The sequence below is a fragment of the Xenopus laevis genome, chromosome 9_10S (genome assembly GCF_017654675.1).
Source record: "Xenopus laevis strain J_2021 chromosome 9_10S, Xenopus_laevis_v10.1, whole genome shotgun sequence".
NCBI lineage: Eukaryota > Metazoa > Chordata > Amphibia > Anura > Pipidae > Xenopus > Xenopus laevis.
The window spans coordinates 20,375,480-20,393,882 of NC_054388.1; the positions used below are offsets into that span (position 1 = coordinate 20,375,480).

The 18,403-nt window shown below is 42.2% G+C and overlaps 1 protein-coding gene across 4 annotated transcripts; it reads left to right on the top strand.

Moving 5' to 3' along the window:
- The first annotated feature begins 4,000 nt into the window (after positions 1 to 4,000).
- On the top strand, positions 4,001 to 17,054 carry LOC121398761. Of its 4 annotated transcripts, none has more exons than XM_041578001.1 (3): positions 4,001 to 4,699; positions 5,293 to 5,567; positions 17,002 to 17,054. In XM_041578001.1, exons 1-3 carry the CDS (start codon positions 4,350 to 4,352, stop codon positions 17,037 to 17,039), a joined length of 663 nt encoding a protein of 220 aa, XP_041433935.1. In that variant the 5' UTR covers positions 4,001 to 4,349; the 3' UTR covers positions 17,040 to 17,054. The 4 variants fall into 4 exon arrangements, with proteins under 4 accessions (XP_041433935.1, XP_041433934.1, XP_041433933.1 ...); XM_041578000.1 differs by lacking the exon at positions 17,002 to 17,054 and adding an exon at positions 10,224 to 10,761; XM_041577999.1 differs by lacking the exon at positions 17,002 to 17,054 and adding an exon at positions 8,883 to 9,859.
- Positions 17,055 to 18,403: the final 1,349 nt, after the last annotated feature.

Below are 18,403 nucleotides of genomic sequence, written 5' to 3' on the forward strand. Positions count from 1 at the left end.
TACTATAGGCTACTGTATCTTTTAAAACTGGATAGGAATTTGTTCTTGCATTAAGTTGGTACATAATGGAAGAACTACAGGCTAATAAATCATCCATCTAAATTAAACTTAAGGTATTCCAAATAGGGATGCACCAAATCCACTGTTTAGGATTCGGCCGAACCACCGAATCCTTCGCGAAAGATTCAGCCGAATACTGAACCGAATCAGAATCCTAATTTGCATATGCAAATTAGGGGTGGGAAGGGGGAAACATTTTTACTTGTTTTGTGACAAAAAGTCACGCGATTTCCCTCCCCGCCCCTAATTTGCATTTGCAAATTAGGAATCAGATTCGTTTCAGCCGGGCAGTAGAATTCGACAGAATATGAATCCTGCTGAAAAAGGCCGAATCCCGAACTAAATCCTGGATTCGGTGCATCCCTAAATCCAAACTATCTAAAAAATATAGGTAATTATTTCTAGGTCGAGTGGTGTAAATTAACAATACTGATTTCAAGTAACAATTTTATAAACAATGCAACTAACCACAAGATTCATGAATAAAACTACAAACTCTAGATATAAATATGAAAAGCTACGCTGAAGTGGCTTCTTTATTTCCTTTGTTTCTAGAGAATTAGTAATAGCAGATGTAAACATCTTACTGACATTAACTGGCTCTCAAAAGGAGAGAAATCTCTTCTTCTGTGTGATCAAACCAATGGCCCTGACAGTGAGCGTGTGGGTAGACTGTTGATGATGCATTCGCTTTGTCAGTGATGCTGACATAATAAAGTCTAACTTTGGTGACAAGATGTGACAGCATTAAATGAGGAATAATCGCTTTTATGATACATAGGGCCATTGTTTTCACACAGTGGGAAAGTGACAGAGCTGTATTCAATCACTGATCTGGTTTTTGCTTTTATAGGAAAATCTGCTGAAATTTTAAATCCCCCACATCACTCTCAGATAATCTAAAATGCTGTAGGTATTCAGTCATTGAATCGGATGTGTCTTTTATCAGATAAAGGGCTCCAATTCTACAACAAATCACCCTAGTTTATCCCTTTCAAACAGTGAAAAATACTCAGAATGCTAAACAGGGTTTTGTTTTAACAGGAAGATGCACAAAATCAAATCATGACGTCATGATCAGGAAGTGTTTTTCATTAGTGATCATATTTACAAGGTCCAGCAGTGAATGGGTGTTTACCCTTAGTGACCCCGTGACAGACTTAAAAGTAGTGACAGCATCAACAGGTAAGTGTCTGAAAAAGGTACATCTTACGTGCCCCTGTGCCATAGTATCATCTTTGTGACTGCATGTACATAAAAACATTGCATTGCGCATTTTGCATAAGCATAGCTCCTAAACCCTCTGGACGTTGTCAAATGCATCATTTTGTTGTATCGCCTTATGCGCAGAGCGCGTACCTACGATCTGTGCCGGAGTAACCCCATCTCGTTCCGCTTCAATATGTCATCGCTTACCCGCAACCAGCCTGCACTGATTTCATTGTAATATCATGTTACCCCATGCGTCTCGTGCCATTTGTGTAAGTTCATCCGTCCCTCAACCTTCACGGCTTACCCTGGCTGTCATAGCCGCTGTAACAAGACCTCCAGCCTCCTTCCTATTCTCTGAGATGATCGGCGCGCAGCACAGGATACCAACAGGCATCTATACTCCACACCTCTCAGTCCAACCATAGGGTACATAATTCTCAAGTAGTGTGTGGTCTTTTAATTAGGTTGTGACAGGCACCATAAGGTTAACATATCCACGCTCAAGGCCATGTTGGGGTATTTTGTTCGGCGCTCTGCCAAGTGTATAGCCACATGTCCCTCCAGGGTTCTATTACTCCTGCTCGGAGGCACGTATCACCGCTGCAGGCCGACCTTCAACCTTATCCGCAACCCAGACCCGCTGACCATCAAGAATCAGGAAGTGCTGTCATTGTAAACCGGAAGTCACATCATCGGGAGTAGGCGTGATCCGAAAAAAGGAGTAAAAATCGGCCCAACCTGCAAACCCCCAGAACCGCCGACCAGTGTCTATACACGCACCCGGAACTTCTACCCGCAAGCCGCAGGGTACCGCAGGTTTTTGCGGGTACCCGACCCGCTGCAGGACTCTAGCAGAAACTATGTGCCACTTTCATGTATTCCAGTGTTCATACCATTACAGTAAAACAAAACTATGGCCTGCTAATGTAGAAAGGTTTGTCTTTCACATTTCCACCTGATTAGATATATTGCAAGGCATTCCTGCTGTTTAAGCACAGTATACATTTCATGCCTAGCAGCTTAATCTTAGTAGTCTCCAAGTTATAACTGCAACATGATGGTGCTTGAACATGAGCTATGTAAAAGGGAAGGAATGGCTTATTGTGAAGCTATGGTATTGATGTAGTAAAAGAAATGGGGACCCATAAAGCAGGAAAATGGAACGGTGAATGGGAAGGAAAAAGGGGGGGAGACAGAGGATAGCAAATCATGGAGTTGAAGATGATATATGTGTGATAGTGTAGCGAAATTATCAGAAAAACTTTGAGGAATAACAGGACATAAAGCAAAGGTGCATGGGATTTAAAGGTTTTAAAGGGGTGAACTACTTGACTTTTTTTTAAATTCTGGTCATTGATGTAAAGCTCTTTCAATCCAACAAACGGCTCTGACAGACACTTTCCCAACTTTGCCTATTTTATCAGTGTACCCACTATCTGTAGGGTTGTATAATGGGGGGCTCTTTTGTGCCTCTATAATAAGTCATGGTAGAAGGACTTTTTATCCCTTAATCTATAAGTGTGCGATTCTTCAAGGAGACCCCGTAGTGCACTGTTACAATATGTGCTATGCTGTTAGCGTCTTCTTAGTGACGGACTCGGGCGGCAGCACCAGGGTCACAACGTGGATAGGGTAAGACTCGCATTATACTATACATTATTAATTATACACACATATATATATATATATATATATATATACATACATATCATGTGAGCGGATTAAAATCGGCCTCGAAATTTAAGCATAGGGTCCGGGGCAGCAGGCACCAGGACCAAAAGTTTTGAAGGGTGAATAGCACACAGGCTTTAAAGGGGTGGTTCACCTTCAAGTTTATTTTTAGTATGTTATAGAACGGCCAATTCTAAGCAACTTTTCAATTTGTCTTCGTTATTTATTTTTGAACGATTTGTGGTCAACTGGGGGTCACTGACCCCATCTAAAAACAAATGCTCTGTAAGGCTGCAAATTTATTGTCATTGTTACTTTTCATTACTCTCCTTTCTATTCAGGCCACTCTTATTCATATTCCAGAATATAACTCTCAACATCATACTAAAAGTTAATTTAAAGGTGACCAACCCCTTTAATGCCCATTTCAATACTAGAGTCGGAATGCATTGATTTAACAATTTTGAAACGCAGGGGTAGCGCTGGATGCAGAGGGAGTAGCATCAGCACGTGATGTAGCGTTAAGTGCTAAAAAAACCGTAAAGTTACACATCAAAGACAAATAAAATCAACAAAGTGACATACTGTAGCTGTTGGATGGGCTAAAACCGGATGTAATCGTATCATTATGCGATAACATGTGGCAATCTATGTTATTCAATGAGAAAAAAAGTTGCCAAAAGGCAGGGCCTGCTTATAACCACATAGAAACGGTGCTAGATTTGTTGTTTTCTTTCTGTATAAACACTTTAAGCATAATGAAATGTACTGTATTCATTTTTGATACCATTATATAAGTATGCATTGAAAGTTTGGTTTGTTATTTAAATAGGGAGGAAGAACAAGGGGACACTTTTTTATAGACTTGGTACACTGCTTTTCAAATTGTACAAACTGACCTAATGTTGAACAAGATGCTATTTAAAGGAACAGTAACACCAGTGGCGTAACTTCAGATGCCTGTCCTTTCTGCACTTTCTATTGGCCTGTGCTAATTACCCAGTAGTTCCTCTTCGCTGTTCAGTGCAGGTATCGCCAGGCCATCTCCTCTTCGAGGGAACGAAACCTGTATAGGGGAGAGTGGGACTTAGGCAAGGGACCCCTTCCCCCAGGGCTTTAGGTACTTTGTCACGCAGCTGGGGCTGTTTGCCACCCCAGCCCCCCTTTCCCTCCCCCTGGACACATACAAAGGGAACAAAGGGAGAGATACCTGGTGGCGGGAAAAAAGGGGGCGGGCTGGGGGAGGTAAAGGGGGCTGGGGCAGAGAAGGGACAGATGCTTAAGGAGGAAACCAAGCCAGGAGCAGCAGACTAATTTTTGTTTTTGTTTCAGGCAGATTGCTAAGAGCTGTGCGGCAAGAACTCACCAGGAAATCTGCAGCTTGAAGAGATCCGGTCATCGCTGAGATGGAGGCGAATGCGGCCCAAGGGGTGGAAATCGGAGCGACGAAGAGGAAAGCCCTGATGCCCAGGAGGTTCCGGGAAGAGACAGAAGGCTCGGCAGGGGACATCGCTAGGCCCAAGAAGAGGGTAAGTTGTTCCCTGCAGGTCAGGAGTCGGTCAGCGAGCGGTGGATGCGGCAGAAGAGACGGCGTCGTCAGCGAAGAGGAGGAAGCATCGCGAGAACGAGAACCGGATCAAGATGACGTCACTTCCGGATCGACGAACAGCGCTGGACCGGCGGTGCGAAAAAGAAAGAAGTTTGGAGGCGCACAGAGGATCGGGGAGCAGCACAACAAGGAGCATCCAAGGAAGAGGTTTGGAGGTTCAAGGGGGAGGCGGGTGGGGGGCTCGGAGGGGGTCCCCACTGCCACCAATGTTTTTCCCACGGCCACCAATGCCCCCCCCTATGCCACCAACGAGTCTCCCACGGCCACCAATGCATTACACCCCATAAGCAATAAGGCACCAGCCACCACCAAGGGGACGGGGGGGGCACGAGGGGCATAGTCAATAGGGCCCCACAGATACCCTCAGGGGGCAGATCCAGCACCAACGACCCCTGTTCCCTCCAGGGTGGCAGAGCAAGCATAGAGGAGCTTCCAGGGGAAGAGGATTGGGGGAGGGAAGCTGCCCCCAACCCTGAGGAGGAGGGACGCAGAGGATCAGAACATGGCCATGCATGGGGAGCTGAACATTTCCAAGCCCCAGCGACCAGGGGAGGGGGGAGTTTCAGATTTAGGGGAAACAACAGACCTGTTTTTGAGCAACGGAACCCCCAGAGGGGATGGGGTCATAGAGGCTGCCAACAGTGGAACGGAAACGGTTTTAATGCCATGTGGGAGGGGGATGGTTGTAATACTGAGTATGGAGGTTATGACAATAATTATGAGTTTTTTCCTGCACATAGGCAATGGTATAACCAGAGGATACCTGGATGGGCAGTGGGACAGGAGTTTCCATATTGGGATGGTTATCGGGTGCCGAGTCTTCATTTTAGAAACAGGGAGGAGGAGGAGAGCTGGTTGCAGTGGAGGAGAGAAAGAACGCAAAGACAAGAGGAGGAGGCAGGCCCATCAACAAGGAGGGAAAAAGAAGCCTATCCAGCAAATACAAGGGTGCAGAAAGAGGATACAAGCACACAGAGACCAATCGTGGCAATCGCTGCAAAGGAGGCACCTATGGGTGAGTTGAATGTGCAACATGACATACCAATTGATTTGGATTCTGATTCAGAGGATTCAGATAGTGAGTCAGAAGGGGGTAAAATGGTGGCCATACTTAAGAAGTATCTGAAAGGCAAAGAGAAAGGTGGGGGTATAGAGAAAAATTCAAAAGAAACCACTCCGGTAATGGTCCTAGCTGGGGCTGGGGATACATATGCATGCGCACTTACAGAGACTGCAGCACATTTACCTAAGAAAGCGAGAAAGTCTATAGAAGAGGGTAAATTTGTGGATATTTACAGTTTAACTAGGGAAGCAGTTCAAGAAAAGGAAGAAGGGGTGAAACAGGAGGAAAAAGGGAGAAGGGGAAAATCGATATTTGATTGGTTGAAAGGTTTTTTGGTTTTTTCAAGCGTATACCTAGTTAAAAAGCCGGAGCAGAGTTTGAATATCATAAAGTACATTGATACAATAATTGACACATATCTGTTTTACAAGGGTACTTCATGGTATGATTATGACCAGGCTTTCAGGAAAAAGATTGTAAATAGTAAAATGTTATCTTTTGGGCAGAAGGACATAGATTTATGGACAAGATTGGTGTCTAAAGAGAGTAGTACAAGCCATAATGTGAACAAAGGGAGCTATACGGTCAAACCAAGGAACGTGTGTTTCGCATACAACGAGAGGAGATGTAATAGAGGGTATGCATGCAAATTTAGGCATGCATGCTCTGCATGTGGATCTTCTCATATTGTAAGTGAATGTAACAGGAAAAGGGAGACCCAAGCAAACAGGCAGCCCTTTCGAGGCGCTCAGCAAAAAGAGCGGCAACGCCAGTGCAGATGGGCAAGCTAAGTGAGTCATTACTTGGTTACCCAGATAAAGAGGCAGCAGTATTTTTAGCAAAGGGTTTTTTGGATGGTTTTAAGATTCCAGTAGCGCAAACACCCCCCCCTAGTAAAATCTATAAAAATTTAAAATCAGCTGGCCAGCATGAGGATGTTTTAAAACAAAAAATTGAAAAAGAAGTAAAAGCAGGTAGGATGGCAGGGCCATTTGAAGTCCTCCCCATAGAGGGCCTGGTGGTATCTCCACTAGGCGTAGTGCCCAAAAAAGAGCAGGGTAAATTCAGGATGATACAGCACCTTTCATATCCAGTAGGGGCATCAGTGAATGATGCACTAGATAAAGAACAGTGCAAGGTGCAGTACCAGTCTTTCGACGAAGCTTTAGAAATAGTAAAGGGACAAGGGGACAGGGCATTGTTAGCAAAGGTGGACATAGAGTCTGCATTTAGGCTTTTACCTTTACACCCAGAGAGTTTTAAGTTGACCGGGTGTTATTTTCAGGGAGCATTTTTTGTGGATTTATGCTTACCTATGGGATGTGCAATTTCATGTTCATATTTTGAGATGTTTAGCCCATTTTTGCATTGGCTTATATGCCAAAGGTCGGGGAATGCGGCCATAGCCCACTACCTAGATGATTTTTTAATCATAGGGCCCAAACAAACAGGGAAATGCCAGGAAACCTTGTTAATATTTTTACAGATGCTAAAAGAGTTAGGTGTCCCAGTAGCGGACGAAAAGACAGTGCAGCCAACTACAAAGTTGACCTTTTTGGGAATTGAGATAGATACAAAAGCCAGGAGGTGCAGGTTGCCAAGGGATAAAGTAGAAAAAAGCAAGCAGGCAATACATAATTTAATGGGGACTAAAAAAGTAACGTTGAGAGAAATGCAACAGACTTTGGGGCTGCTGAACTTTGCATGTAGAATAATTCCAATGGGTCGGATATTTAAGAGAAGGTTGGAAAAGGCTACGACAGGGGTTAAAAAACCATTCCACAAAATAAGGATAACTAAGGAGTTAAGAGCAGATTTGGGTGTTTGGGATAGTTTTTTGACAGAATTTAACGGAATAAGGTTATGGTTATCTGAGACAAGGAATAACAGAGAATTGGAATTGTTAACAGATGCGTCAGGTAGCATTGGTTATGGAGCTTACTTTGCAGGAAAGTGGTGTGCTGGCAGGTGGCCGCAAGCATGGCGTGAGTTGGGTTTAACTAAGAATTTGACTTTGCTAGAGTTATTCCCCATAGTAGTAGCACTGGAGCTATGGGCAGGAGATTTTAGGGATAAAGCAATTCGGTTCATATCAGACAATATGGGGGTGGTGTGTGCAGTTAATAATTTATCATCGGATTCAGCCCCAGTAATCAATCTATTGAGACAGTTAGTTTTAATTTGCATGAGGTTTAACATCTCATTTAGAGCGCAGCACATCCCAGGTGTAGAGAACACATTGGCAGACGCATTGTCAAGGGAAAAATGGGATCTTTTCTTTAAATTGGCACCCAACGCAGCAAAAACACCTCATAATTGCCCTGATAATTTATGGCAGTTGGTGAACCTCTCTTAGAAGAGCTGTACGGGAAATCTGTATCCGAGAGAACTCTTGCCGCATACAAAAAGGCATGGAAAAGATGGCAACTATTCTGCGAAAGCGGTAAGAGGGAGGGCAGCACTAAGGATTTGTTGTCATTTCTGGCGTTAATGTATAGGGAGGGAAAATCAAAAGCAGGCGCCAGCGCCACGCTAGCGGCGATTTCCCATTTTTCAGTAGCAGAAGGTAGACCTGAGATAGTACGCAGCCCAGTAATTAGGAAAGTTATAAAAGGATGGGCAAGAGCGGAGGGCCCTAGAGTAGATGAGAGAGAACCAATAGTGGAAAGCAGGCTGACTCTGGTCATAAGGGCATTAAAAAAGGTCTGTTTTGATCAATTTGAATATATGCTGTTCAGGGCAGCATTCACATTAGCATTTGGGGGGGCGTTGCGGTTAAGTGAATTGGTCCCCCCATCAAAAAAGGCAGCAGGGAAAGGTTTAATGGACAAGCACGTAGTTATACAAGAGGGGAAAGCATTGGTCTATGTTAGTAGATCTAAAACTGATCAGGAAGGGAAAGGGAGGTGGATAGGTATAGAGGCCACAGGTAAAATAACATGTACGGTCAAGGCACTGGTGAATTATAGGACAGTCCAGCCCGGGGGTGGGCAGCTGCTACTACTGCACAAAGACTCATCCCCCCTTTCTGCTTTCCAGTTTAGCCAGGTGCTGAAGAAGGCAGTAATAGTCAATGGTTGGGACCCAAAGAAATTTAGTTCACATTCTTTCAGAATAGGTGCAGCAACAGAGGCAGCAATGAGGGGGGAGTGTATAGAGAAGATAAAAAGATGGGGAGATGGAAATCAGAGGCATATAGGAAGTATATACGGCCCGTGGAGAAAATGAGAAATGGAAGCTAACCCTGCATATGTATTTACTTCGCAGCAAGGTGTGGATCTGCTGTCAACATATTGGTCATAGGGCACTCATTTATTTTTTGGGCCAAAAAGCATGCAGCAGGGCAACAGCTGGGGTTACCAAAGGAACACATGAAGTTGGCATGGCAGGGTTGGAGAGGTATGAGATGGGAGCAGCTAAAAGGTAGGTTCTATAACGCGCTCCATCAAGTTAATTTCGTGCATTTAGTTATAATTCATACAGGGGGAAACGATCTCACGTCAAAAAAGACTCCAGCACTCATAGAGAACATGAGGGCCGACTTGTCGGAGATGCTGGAAAACAGGAAGGTCGGGGGGTTAGCTTGGTCAGACATTATACAGAGGAGCAATTGGAGGGGGGCAATTTCACCCAAAGGCGTGGAGAAAGCTAGAAAGAAAGTGAACCGGGCCATGCATAAATTCATGTGTTCCTTTGGGAAAGGTATCATAAGGCACGACAACATAAGAAGTAAGCAACACCAGTTCTTTAGGGAAGATGGAGTTCATCTGTCAAGTGAGGGTTTGGATCTGTTTTTAGGGAACATCGGGTCATTTATTCAGGAGTGGTGGAAGTCACAGGAGGTATAGGTGGGCCATGGAAAAGGACAGGTGGTACCCCTCCCCCCTTTTCCATTGGGTGGCGGCAGTGCGGCTCCAGGAGAAAAGACGGTTACAGTGCAGGCCTACCCTTTGGAGAGTCACTAGTGTGGAGCAGACTTTGACTGCACGGTCTTGTCTGAGTCATGCAAGGGGCTGGGGTTAGCGCCAGTTATGCACACGGTTGGGAGCAGGAGGATGGGCGACTGATTGGTCACAGAGGGCGCTTGGCCCCATGATCCCTGCTCCCTATGGTTGTCTATTACGGTGTGGGCACAATGCCCAGGTTGGTGATAGGAGCCGCAGCTGGGGGTCAGGGGGTACCTAGTCCTTTTTAGCAAAAAGTAATAAATAAAGAAAGTGACTTCCACACATATTTTGCACCAATTAAGTCTCTGTGTCATTCTTGAGGGGGATGAGAGATGCCCCAGGGGATAGGGGTATCCTTGGCCTAGAGGGAACGAAACCTGTATAGGGGAGAGTGGGACTTAGGCAAGGGACCCCTTCCCCCAGGGCTTTAGGTACTTTGTCACGCAGCTGGGGCTGTTTGCCACCCCAGCCCCCCTTTCCCTCCCCCTGGACACATACAAAGGGAACAAAGGGAGAGATACCTGGTGGCGGGAAAAAAGGGGGCGGGCTGGGGGAGGTAAAGGGGGCTGGGGCAGAGAAGGGACAGATGCTTAAGGAGGAAACCAAGCCAGGAGCAGCAGACTAATTTTTGTTTTTTGTTTCCCACCCTCCCACCCTGTAGGTGGATGGAGGCTAAGAAGGTGCTCCAGGGTCTTCGGACCGATCGCCTAGATGGGGTCAGGAAGGAATTTTCCCCTGCGGTGCCAATTGGAAACACACACCGAAGGGTTTTTTCGCCTTCCTCTGGAGCATTATTATATGTGAAGTCAAAGGTACTCCCTGAAATCAGCTGCGGCTACAAATGTGTGGGGGTCAGCGGCAGTGCGGCTCCAGGAGAAAAGACGGTTACAGTGCAGGCCTACCCTTTGGAGAGTCACTAGTGTGGAGCAGACTTTGACTGCACGGTCTTGTCTGAGTCATGCAAGGGGCTGGGGTTAGCGCCAGTTATGCACACGGTTGGGAGCAGGAGGATGGGCGACTGATTGGTCACAGAGGGCGCTTGGCCCCATGATCCCTGCTCCCTATGGTTGTCTATTACGGTGTGGGCACAATGCCCAGGTTGGTGATAGGAGCCGCAGCTGGGGGTCAGGGGGTACCTAGTCCTTTTTAGCAAAAAGTAATAAATAAAGAAAGTGACTTCCACACATATTTTGCACCAATTAAGTCTCTGTGTCATTCTTGAGGGGGATGAGAGATGCCCCAGGGGATAGGGGTATCCTTGGCCTAATGTTCTTTTCATGCTCAGGCAGTTCCTCAGACCGCCTCAGTTTCTGGATGTGTGGGGAAAGAAGCGCAGCTATCTAGATTGCCAGCACCATCCCCATACTACTGAGGAAGCAGGCCCCCTGTACTCCCGCCCCCCCCCCGCACGCGCGGCTGCGGGGTCTGCTTCCTCGGTAGTTACGCCACTGAGTAACACCAAATAATGTGTTTTAAAGGAATGACAATATACGGTTACCCTTAACTAGTAAAACTAATGTGTTTGCTATAAAAACACAACTATATTTTATATAAACCAGCTGCTGTGTAGCCATGGGGGTACACAGTAGATAGCAGCTAAGTTCTGAAAAACCTCTATTATATACTACAGAGCTTATCTGTTATCTGTTGTATGCCATTTCTCCTTTTTCAGCTTTGAATGGCTGCCCCCATGGCTACACAGCAACTTGTTTACACTATAACAGAGTCTCTGAAGCAAACACATCAGTTTTAACAGTGCAGGCCAAGAGGACATTATATTTTCACACTTTAATTTTTTCGGTGTTCCTGTTCCTTTAACTTGAAGTTGCCACTGCTCACAGGGTCCTTTATCGTCCAGCTGTTGCTTCTTTTGTCCTAGGCACCCAAGTGAAATCATAAAACTGTAAATTTTACTGTAGAATTGTAATGGTCAGCAACTAGGCTGAAACACTGATTCATATTGTTAATGTTGTTACTCATATATAGATAATTGTTGATTGGTTGCTATGAATTACTGCATCAATGTTGGTAAAGTATGCCGTACCGTGTTAGCCAGTAAAAATGTTATAGGGCAACCCTTTTGAAATAATAAAAAAAATAACAAAAGTGGTATAAAGCTGATACCTTTATTGGCTAACTACTATAATCATAGCAAGCTTTCAGAACATTTTAGTTCCTTTTTCAAGCGGATCGGGTTGCCCTGTTGCATCAATGTTAAAAGCAAGCCTGCTGTTTTTATATTGGGAGAACTGTACAAGCCATTTTCTTTACAATCACTTTAATACTGGAAGATAAGATAAATTGCTGCACGCTACATGACCAAGTAGAATTACTTACCCCCATATGTGATAAAAGGCACTAAGTTTGCCCAGGAGCAGTAACTCATAGCAACATATAATATATTTGCTTTAAACAGATAAACAGCTGATTGGTTGCTATGGGTTACTGCTCCTGGGCAAATTTTTATTACATAACCCTATCTATAGGCATTCAGCATTGCATGGTCACATTAGCAGCTGTTTTCTATTTCCATTTCCAACGATAAAATAAATCCTATATTTGCTGCATATTTGCATAAGAGCATTGCAGTTTACATTTAAAAAAAAACTTCTAAATAGAGATTGTTGAGTCAGGTAGTACATTATGCATGGTGTTGCTAAGTTACACGCTCTCCTGATACATGAAATGAAATACTGCATTGCACTTTAGGGTACCAACTGCACAGAGGAGACATGTACTTGGAAAAGGCACAGTCACAGTACGGTCAAGGGGTTGCTGAAGTTTACCAAAAAGGTCTTTTTGTAGCAAAAACTCCTAGTGAATTATTATCCCCCTATAATGGTATCACAGTATAAATACATAGAGACACCTGTCACTGATAGAAAGCTAGAGGCAACAAGCCTACCTCCTTTAAAGGAGAAACAAACCCTTGTGACTAAAATCCCCTCCCTGCTCCCCCCAGTCTAGTTGGTACCTTTGCTAAATGCCCCTAACTCTTTACTTACCCTCTCGGTGCAGATTCTGTCCAGCGGAGTTCACGGGCGCCATCTTCAGCCACTTCAATAATCTTCGGGTTTTCTTCTGGTGCTTCGACAATTTCCTTGACTCTGCACATGTGCAGTTGTCGCAAAACAGAAAATGGCTCTAACTGCGCATGAGCCGATATGCCACTCTATTCCCGAAGATTACCAAAGAGAAGAAGATGGCTGCCATGAACTCTGATGCCCTGAATTTATGGGAGTTTAGGGGAGTTTTCAAAATCTTACTTGAATTCGAAATTCAACCTTTGATAAATGTGCCTCTAAGAGTAAGAAATAGATTTTGAGCTATGGAGGAAAGAGTAAAAGTGTTTAAAGGCATGACCTTTGTACTAGAGCTAGTTAGGAATATAAAATAATTTTTGCATAAACTATTAAATGAACAATTCAGTTTCAGGATAAATGCCATTTAGAATAATTCTTTTTTTGGAAACACTTTTTTTTGTCCTATGAATATAACATTTCCATTTCTGAAACAGGATCTCTTGTTTATTCAGCTCCCAAAAGGGCAGTAATCCCTGTTTGGAGATTATCACACAGCTCCTTAATAAAATGGAACATTAATATGTAAAATGTACATTCAACAAGCATGCAGTTCCAATCAGCCCAGAAGCCACCTCTTTACTACTAAAAGCCATGTTGGAACAGATGGATGCCATTGCTGGCACTGACTACACACAGGGCTATAGTGAGCCTATACTTCAACCAACTTGTGCAGGTCTGGGATCTATAAATCTTATCAAAGAACCTAGTCTGGTTAGCAGGGTCGGACTGGCGCATCTAGGGCATGAGGCAAATAAATACCTTCTGTTTTCAGAAGGCGTTATGCTGCCTTTTAGCCCATCTCACCTTAACCAGGCTAGGTTCTTTGCTTCACTACTCCACAAGTCCTACCCACTCAGAAGTCATGTTCCAATATCTTGCACTGATGAGATCTTAACTTGTCTTGTTTGGAAATATGGCTCTGAACTATTAGGCTGTATCTGTGCTATAAAACCAGTGGTTCTGGATGCATAGTTGGCCAAGGGGACATAAAGGAGTGAGTTACATGTCTCCACCCATAATGCCTTATGTGAGAGTCAAACTCTCTTTTTGATATTAAAGGAGAAATCAACCTGTGGGGAAAAAAACCCTACCCCCCACCCCGGGTATTTTTATGCCTGTGGTAATGTTTACTTTCTCTATTTCAATTTGTGTATGTAATTATAATATATTCCATTAAACATTATTACAATGTGGCTTTTTGTTTGTCTTACCAATGATTATTAAGATGAACTTCCTCAAAAAATGCTTGTGCTCTACCATTAAGCAGTAATGTGTTTTCCCATCGACAATACTTCTAATCCATTTTTGTGTCAGCCGCAATTAGCAAAATATTATAAAACGTCACCCTTTAAGAAAAGAGAGTAGAGAATAAAGAGCAAACCATGCAGAAAAAATTAACCACAATGCCAAGAGAAATCATAGCAACACATGAAAGGGGAAGTTAAATAAGTAATAGAAATGGAAACCAGCAATTAAGGAATTATGCATAATTATGTGTCGATGAAGGGAGCGAGAGTAAGAGTTAAAGGTTCATAGGCATCCCCCGCAGTCAGGGATTGCTGAATAACCAGGAAAGAAGGAGGGGTAGGCATAAGGTTTCAGTCAATATACCGTACAACACATCTCATTTGTCCTTAGGGATGCTATAAGACATGGATATATAAGATTTTTAAAAAGTTTTTTTTGGATAACAAAAGATAATATAATTCTAAGAAATATACATTTCTGATATACATTTCATTAACACTATTATTGTTGTTAATAAATATAATTACTACTGAACACAGGATATATGTGGCTTCCCTTCTATGTGAAACAATGTAGCAGAAGCCAGTTGATGAACGGTTTTGCAACACTGTTTCAGGGGTCAGAACCGGAGAACATAAATAGAACAAAACTTGCTTTCAACCAAGACCACCTTTAAAAACAAAGCAACTGAAAATGTTCATTATATTTAAAAGTTACTTAGTATTTTTCTTTCATTATATTCTGTATATGATTGCAAGTAAAAGTTTCTAAATACGGGAATGGAGGGACTCAGATGACTCTTTTTTTTCCCACAATCACATCAGCCAAACTGCAGAAGACAAACCAATATAGCAATTTTCAAACCATGTATTTTATTGCCCTATTTTTACACAGTTAGATAAATAGGTTCCATAGGCTGTTTGTACCTCTGTAAACTTGAAATGCCAGGGCCAATTTTGAATCCTTGTCCAGGCCTGCACCTTGTTATACTGTGTGCATGTTAGATTAAATAAGCATTCACATCTGAATGTGACGATCACCCTATCCAAACTTGATACCCATTATCACCATGATGAGACATATTTTGTCTAGAAATCAGTTCTACACAATGCTTCTAAATATTTAAATGACTCCATTTACGCATTTTGTTGTAGAGAAAGAACTGTGTGATGATTTTGTTTTTGGAAACCACTATGCCTGTAAAGTTGAGCTGTAAGTTTGTATAAGGATTCATATATATTTTATTACTCGCATCTACTTAAATATTTTTATAATCATTCATTTCCAAAGTCCCAAAGGGGGCTTTGTGGCTGTTTCTAAACACTATCCAACCCCTTCTTAAAGCTATCTAATGTATCAGCCAATATGATTGATTCAGGGAGGGGGAAAAAAACCTTTCCCAATATTTAGACAGAACCTCCTTTCTTGTAATCGGAATGGGAGACCTCGCATCAGCTGCTCTACGTGTCACTCACTGATCATGTGACAGGAACTCTGTACTCTAACAGGAAGGCGTGTGGGAGTAAATCGAACTTTGTTGATTCATTGGTTGTTGTAACCTGGCACATCTTTGTTTTGTTTTGTGTATGAGTTATAAGTTATATGCGTTATAAAGGGGCAGACTTTATAACTTGACAGTGACTTACAGCTATTTCATACCTCCCAACATTTTGGAAGTAAAAAGAGGGACAAAAAATTTTTTCCCGCACGTAGCACAGCACTTTTTTGACCACACCCCTTTCTGTGGCCACACCCCCTAATTACCATGTTAGTTTTACAAAATTTGGCAGGTTATGAGAGTTTAAAAATATTTCTCCTTATCTAAACTGTGTTTTTGTGTCTCAAAATTGTTACAAAGTATCTTATTTGCACCTGTTAGCTGTTCTGGGCTCTCTGCTAAAAGCCAATTAAGTGAGAAACTTTGTTTCTTTTTCTGGCTGTTCAGTGCAGAGAAAAGAGGGACTTTCCAGTACAAATAAGGGACTGCGGGTTGAGCTGTCAAAAGAGGGACTGTCCCTCCGAAAAAGGGACAGTTGGGAGGTATGTGTAGTGTCAGTGCCACTATCAGCCCACAGCAAACATCTGATTGGGTGCCGTCCATTTATGTTTTTTAGCTGGTACATAAATGCATGCAATAAGCATCGGGCAGTTTGCTGTAATGAGATATATGCTGCTTTAAAATATATATATATAAATATATATTTCATAAATAAGTGGTGGTGTAGGGGTTATTATTGTTGCCATGTAGTGCTGGGGTTCCATTTTAACAGGGCACCATGTGAAGTGGGTAAAGGGAATAATGTATAAAATCTGTGGTGCCATATAAACAAAGAATAGTAATAATATAATGATAAAATTCATGCACAGAAATTCCCTTTATATGCATCCTCGGTTGGAGAAGCATCTGGGGGAGCTGTAATATACCACAAGCACGGCAGTTTTCTTTCATATTATCCAGTCAATTGCTTGTTTTTAACAAGGATGAATACAGTCAGAGAACTTCATGCCCCAGTTGCTTTCTTTGCTGCTACCTCTGCCTCTTTCTGCTTGGAATATAAAAACAAATTCATATGCATTTGCATAATATGAGAGTGTGTTTTGTTACAAGGTTAACGGTAGCTGCCGGGCCCTCGCACCCCCACTGGATGCAGTTTTTAGAGCATATTTGCATGATCGTTCAGAGCATTGATGGAACTTGTCTGGAACAGGGGTAGAGCTCCTTGGCAAGCTCACTGGGAAGGGGGCAAGATGGCCACCTTGGCCCGGGCCAGTCAACACTGCTTTATATTTGTGTTACTTTAAAAACACTTTAATTTTTTGATGTTACTGTTCCTTTAAGGTTACATTAGGAATAGTTGTTTTTTAAATATAGTAATATAAAGTCTCTTATAATTCAAAATAATATTTAAGTAATATTTTCCACAGAATGCTAGCAGTGATATTATGGATGTAGATCATACTGGGACAATATCACTAAAAGTAGACCCCACATTAGTAAAGTATGGGCGCTTCTGTCTTAAATTGTTACAAAAGCACATTCACATATTCAGGGCTCTTTGCCAAAAGCCAATTAAGTTATAAACGTTGTATCTTTTTCTGGCTGTTCAGTGCAGGAGATCAAACAGAAAGTCGGGACATTTCAGTAACAAACCCGGGACTGCAGGGACAACGGGACAGTTGGTAGGTATGGCATAATTATTTTTTCTTACATTATAGTGTCCCTATAAACAACATTTATTGTACTGTATGCCTTCACAGCTTTGCTGACTTTCTCAACAGCACGTACCCCTCTCCAAGTTACATCAGTCCTGTGAAGATCGGAAAGCATAATCTTCAGATGGCAAATGTAAAACAGGTTGGAATAAACATCTGCAGTTCTACAGATTATGCCAAAAACTTGACACACAGTGAAAGAGATTTCAGAGCACAATGTACCAACATCGAACATCCTGCAAAATAATTGTTAGCTCACACTAATGGAAAAGTAATAAAAGTCGGTAACAGGAAAAATATTTACAATGCGAACTTGTACAGTATGCCTCTGCGTGTAGACATTTTCCATTGTGCAAATTCAATGTAAATTTTGTTTACCAGGAAACTGCTAGGTGACCATTTCCGACAGTGGAAAGTTTGCGAATTTTATATTTTGCGTCGCTGCGCAGTGTATGTAATTGTATGTTTGTTACTTCTGAAAAAGTAACGTTTGCTTCAAAAGATTATGCCACCTTCAAGAATGCCTAAAAATGCAAAATTAAAATTCAGTAAAACAGTTTAATGATGAATATTACATTGCAAAATTCAAACTTTTATTCTCATTTATGCAATTTTATTACTCATTGGGATGTTTACTACAGGTATGGGATCTGTTATCTGGAAACCTTTTATCCAGAAAATTCCAAATTATGGAAAGGCTGTCTCCCATAGACTCCATTATAATAAAATTAATTCACATCTTTAAAATGTTTTTTCTTTATCCCTGTAATAATAAAACAGTACCTTGTACTTGATCCAAACTAAGATATAATTAATCCTTACTGGAAGCAAAACCAGCCTATTGGGTTTATTTAATGTTGACATTCTTTTCTAGTAGACCTAAGGTATGAAGATCCAAATTACAGAAAGATACATTATCCTGAAAACCCCAGGTCCAAAGCATTCTGGATAACAGGTCCCATATCTGTACAAGAAAAAATGGTCTTCATTAAATTCTTTTCTTTAAATAACATTATTTATTATTGCTAGTTTTAATATTTTTTCAAAGTCCCACTGCAAGGGTAATGCATTATTTGAAAAACTGGAGACACTTCTGGAAAATGCCACATTACAGTAGAAGGAAAATAAAGACCTTATTTTGCTTTCTCATAAGGGTTTGTGTTTCCCATAAGGGTACTGTGTGATTGTGTGTATAGTAAGGCAAGATAGTGTTATGGGAAGGGGCAGTGGTGTAATTAGATGTTACTGGTCCCCACAGCAAATAAATTGTAGGGCCCCTAACATATCCAGAGGTTGT

What these genes read in the sequence shown, in the direction of transcription:
- LOC121398761 (XM_041577998.1), top strand. Translation starts at nt 4,350, where the DNA reads ATGGAGGCGAATGCGGCCCAAGGGGTGGAAATCGGAGCGACGAAGAGG. An exon ending in AAGGAGCATCCAAGGAAGAG is followed by an intron (nt 4,700 to 5,292) that starts GTTTGGAGGTTC and finishes TCCTGCACATAG; the next exon opens with GCAATGGTATAACCAGAGGA.